At 38.2% G+C, this 5,112-nt stretch overlaps 1 protein-coding gene across 1 annotated transcript; it reads right to left on the bottom strand.

Moving 5' to 3' along the window:
- Positions 1 to 612: 612 nt before the first annotated feature.
- Positions 613 to 3,227, bottom strand: RMI2 (RecQ mediated genome instability 2). Its single transcript, XM_072416864.1, has 2 exons — positions 2,811 to 3,227; positions 613 to 1,120 (listed from the first exon to the last, which is right to left on the bottom strand). Exons 1-2 carry the CDS (start codon positions 3,103 to 3,105, stop codon positions 942 to 944), a joined length of 474 nt encoding a protein of 157 aa, XP_072272965.1. The 5' UTR covers positions 3,106 to 3,227; the 3' UTR covers positions 613 to 941.
- Positions 3,228 to 5,112: the final 1,885 nt, after the last annotated feature.

Raw genomic sequence — 5,112 nt, 5'->3', positions numbered from 1 at the left:
CTTTCAAAATGGTGTCTGCAAACACCGAAATGGCACTTTTAATACCAAACTGGGTAAAAAGAACGTTCACAGCAGGCCTGAATGCAATTTTTGACACGATTACATGAACAATTTTACAGAAGGATTTTTTTTTTCCATAGGGGCAACCTTATCTGGAATATCTAGTCCAATTTTGGACACCAGGAACAAAAAGGATGTTGAGAAATTGAAGAGAGCTCCAAGATGAGGAACTAAACCGATGCAGAAGCTCAACTATGAAGAAAAGCTGTTCTTTCTTTTTATCCCTTTACAAAAGCATTAAAAACAAATCTAAAGTTCTATTTTTAGGAAGTCATGGTCAGGGATAATAATTTCTGTTACCTGTCAGACCAACAAGTTTTTTGCAAAAAAAAAAAAAAAAAAAAAAAAAGCTGCGCCGGGGACCTCCACCTCATTAAAGAGGTTAAAATATAGTTCCTCTTTAAAGAAGTGTGGGGGGGGGGGGATTGTTTAAAGGTTGATTTGATTACTTAACCTTAAGATAATCAAATCAACAATAAAGGATGACTATTTTTCCTTGTTGGACCAATTTGCACACGTTCCAAAGAGAAAGAAAAAAAATATAAACTATGATTCTTATAATGTAGGTTTTATAGAATAGGTATACTTTTTTTTTCCTTATAGTTGAACTTGATGGACAGTAACATTTATTTGTATGATATGGAGCATAAAATAAATCTAAAATGATTATTTCAGAGTAAGAGTGAAGCACTATATACTTAACAAATACAAAAATAGAATAATGTTTACAAATAGAAAATTTACTACAATAATATAACAACTTATATTTTACTATAAAATCAACATATGAACTTTTTCTATGTAAATGCAGAAAAAAATCCAAAGCCTTTCATATTTAGTATTTAGATTTCCATAGTCCAAGGGAATGCTGCAGTGGCAGTTCATTCTTTGAATTCTTGCAGATTCTGGGTATATTTAATACTCTTGTGTATATCATCCACTTCAAAATTCCACATATTTTTGTGTGCAGGATTGTCCGATAGGTTAGTGATCTTTACTGCATGCAATATAGGCTCAGGATTACAAGACAAAACAATCCCCATGACCATGACATATTTTCCTGAAAAAAAACAGATTTTTTTAATTCAATAACAGCAACATTTATCTGTCAACAAGTACTCTAACATATTAACACCATTAACCACCTGAGCGTTACACTGAGGTCTAGATTTCTGTTCCAAAAGCATTACAGGTTTTCATGAAATTTTTTTTTTTTTAAATTGTAGACCTGTAACTTACAGAAATATGTCCGAACAAGGGTTCTAGTAGATATCATGAATATAAAAAATGTTCGAAACACACAATCATGTAAAAAAAAAAATTACTTTTAATAAAATTAAATAAAAGACACAAAAAATCAACTTAAACAAGAATACATAAATAAATGAAAAATACCGAAAATGCAATAATTATGTATACTGTATAGTAATATATTTTTCTAAAACACCTCCCTAGTGTCCGTCACATACATATACCACACACCACACATTCTAGATGAAATACAAAAATGAGTGTGGCGGCATATGACAGCCTAATATCTTAGTATGTAACTGTGCAAATATCAGGTCTTTGCGATTCTTAAAACTGTTTTTTCTTTTAGTGAGAAGCTGTGATGGCAGAGGCACAAGCAAGTTTCACGTCATTGGAGTTATGGGCCGTCATGAAATTTTTGTTTCTCCAGGGAAAGTCAGCAAAGGACATTCCCACTGAGATGTCACAAACACTGGGGGAGAAGTGCCCTTCCTTTCCCTGGAGAAACAGAATCTTCATGACGGCTCATAACTCCAACGACATGAAACTTGCTTGTGCCTCTGCCATCACAGCTTCTCACTAAAAGAAAAAACAGTTTTAAGAATCGCAAAGACCTGATATTTGCACAGTTACATACTAAGATATTAGGCTGTCATATGCCCCCACACTCATTTTTCCATTTCATCTAGAAGGGGTTAGAGCCAGGAACTTCTCAGCACCCCTCATGTATATATATTATATATGCTACTGTACAGTTATATCACAGGTTTTAGTATTTTTATGCACCCTTAACAGATTTGTGTTTTTTTTAAAGTTTATTAATAAATATTGGACATATTTTGGCGAGTTATTCCTAAGAATTACTTTTTCATGAAAGACAATGTACAGCTTTTATACATATAAATATGAATAGAAATAAACGGCCCAGGAGGTAAATCATACATCCAATATTTCTCTTCCCCATCCCTACTGATCTTATCCCCATTCATTAAAGCCCCCGGCAGACTCGTGGGAAATAGCAGGGACACTCGTGTCGACTGGCGCATGCGCGGTCCTGGTTCCAGGCCGGCACATGCGCACTCACTTCTACTACACACCTTAAAATGATGAATTTAGGGGTCCAAAAGGTTGGTGACCACTAGTATAATATATCCACTCTCAAGTGTTGTAATTAGGAAGATGCTATTCTACCTTTGCTTGTGTTGGAAAACGTTTGATACGTCAAGCTTTACATATACCTTAGTAATATCTTTCAACGGAATGAACATTTCCAGTTTGGGTTTTGCTTTCATATACCAAACCTGAGCCACTTATGTTTGTAGAAATATAAACAGATTGTTAATGTTTATTTCCATAGCCATGTTCATTTTTATGGGCTCTCAGCTTCTACACAACAATAAACTTCTGAAGCCTCCAATATTTTTATGGACAGAAGTGTGACCTATTTAAAGAAATAGAAATCTAGGTATTGCACATTTATAAAAAGATGAAAGGTTTACCTTGCTCCAGGCATGGCTTCCCTTTGGGCACCTTGTCAGCCCCGTACACAGTAAACGTGTCAGAGTTATCGGTCAGGCGCAGGCAAACATCGCGTTCTTCCCGCACTTCTATCACCCGGCCCTGCATCCACACTAAGCTGACTGCCACCTCCTCGCCTCCTGTCACTGCCAGGCAGAAAGACGCCGAATCTCCCGCTGGTTTCTTACACCTCTTCAGATGAGCTGCCAATATCTTGAGCGGCGGAGAGCTAAACTGTGCAGAACTAACAGAGCGCTGGCTTTTTCTGCAATCCATGAATGAGTTTAAAGCAGGGCGACCTGTACTCAGCGCGAAAAACAGCGCTGTAAAACCTGTAAAACAGCGCGACCTGTCTTACAAACTACAATACACTACACGGCCTCATACCACGGCGGCCATTTTATTGGAGACCAAATATGTGTCACTATGACAACTTTATGTCTGTTTGGCTTTTTTGGGGAGATTTGTGAATTTTAGACAACCTTTTGAATGCGAAAGGTTTTTTTTTTTTTTTTTTTTTTACTCATTAAAGCAGACATAAACTCAACATTTTCAGTTTACATAAAAGGGTAAAGACAATGTTTTTTATTTATTTTTTTTAAGCGTACCTAAACTCGGAAATTTCACTTTACATAAAAGTGTAGGAAACGCTTTATGTAACGTAAAAATTCTGTTTTTTATTTTTTTTAATAAAAAAATTAAAAAAAAAAAAAAAGTGCAGCACCGCCCTCTAATTCTTTATCCCCTAGGTCAAGGGTCGGCAAACTCCGGCCTTTAGGCCAGATACAGCCTAGCTGGTAGTTTGTTCCAGCCCATCACCCCCTGGCCAATCCGGCCTAATCCCGTCCGGCAACCCACGGCAGAGCCAAAACAAACTGCTGGAGATGCATGTGGCTCTTGAGCCTCTGTATGGTGGCTTCCTTGCCTATTTACCATTAACACTTCCGCCGCCGGGGTAAATAGGGAACATTCCCTCTTCTCTGTATGCATTACAAAGGAGAGGGATTTCCCTTCAGGGCTCTTTCCTGGTGGGAGGCAGAGCCATTAGGGCAGGACTCGAGAGAGCGTTCCGCCTAGTGTGCTCCTACCTACCCCTGAAATAGCCTAGTGGCCAAAAAAGTTTGCTGACCTGTGGCCTAGGTGATGGAGAATGAATGGGAGCAAAAAAGCCTCCAGGGATACCTAGGTCACGCATCCTGGGGGGCTCTTGGGTGCTCCTTCTGCACATGCTCGAGCATCTTGGTCATGTGTAGAAGGAGCCTTTTCATTGGGGAAAAAAAAGTTGCCGATCTCAGACATGCGCAGTAAAATTAATGCTGACATAAGGAGAACACGGAATGAAAAATTACAGTCTGTATGGGCAACATCTTCCCTTATTCCTCATCTCAAGTCAGCACACAATAGGATGTAACTAGATACACAGTGAACGTGTAAGATCCAATGATCGTGTTTGAAGAAGACCAACTGGCTCCCCTGCCAACTTCTGCCTGAATCATGCTATAGGTGGTCCATGATTGGTGATTTCATCAACCTTCTTCATTCTCATCCGGATTATCATGATTCTTCCCCAAGGAAATGTTGCCTTTTTGGAATTGTACAGCATCCCCAGATTGTCAGATATTGCTTGCATTAACACATGGTCCAAATATTATTACAGCCGAATTCCTTGTGTTCTCAACATTGTCACCAGCGTCAGCAGGTTCAACATGATCTTGGAAATTTACACAGAGGCTAAAAGGAAAACTGTACAAATTTCCAATTGTAAATCTCTGAAAATGATAATTATTTGCTTTCAGTATATGAAAATATGCATTTGCCAATTCCATTGAGATGATCTAATCCCCTGGTCAAACCACTATTGGTAATTTTTTCCAATGATTCCTTTCATAAGCTCTCTATCAGGAAAAAGAATGTATTCTTTTCATCTTGAATATTGTCTGCCCAAACCTGTCAAAACAGGGAAAATTTTGCTCTTACAGAGACTGGTTGGATGGAAAAACCTTCACAAAGACTTGTCCACACACCTCCCTGTGGGCTTTGAGGTCTTAAAGTGTTTGGAAACAATGATTTCAGAACTTTCCATATTGGCGTAAGAAACTCAACCCAGTTTGTACAATTTATCTTCTCTGTACTGTTCTCTGGACCTTCTACCAGATATCAGATTTCTCAGTCTACTCTCTGGAGAAAACATGCCAGACTTGACTTCTAATGGTTTCCTCTAAGGTCTCCAAGCTACCAGAATATAGAATTTTGCAAAGTTCCTGCCTGGAAGTAGCATTCACT

The sequence above is a fragment of the Pyxicephalus adspersus genome, chromosome 7 (assembly GCF_032062135.1).
Source record: "Pyxicephalus adspersus chromosome 7, UCB_Pads_2.0, whole genome shotgun sequence".
Lineage (NCBI taxonomy): Eukaryota > Metazoa > Chordata > Amphibia > Anura > Pyxicephalidae > Pyxicephalus > Pyxicephalus adspersus.
Note: the sequence above shows the minus strand (reverse complement) of the source record. Positions and strands in the feature narration are given on the sequence as shown.

Excerpts from the sequence above, each read along its gene's own strand:
- RMI2 (XM_072416864.1), bottom strand. The coding sequence starts at position 3,105 with ATGGATTGCAGAAAAAGCCAGCGCTCTGTTAGTTCTGCACAGTTTAGC. Across the intron at positions 1,121-2,810 it reads GAAGCCATGCCTGGAGCAAG|GAAAATATGTCATGGTCATG; the intron begins GTAAACCTTTCA and ends GTTTTTTTTCAG.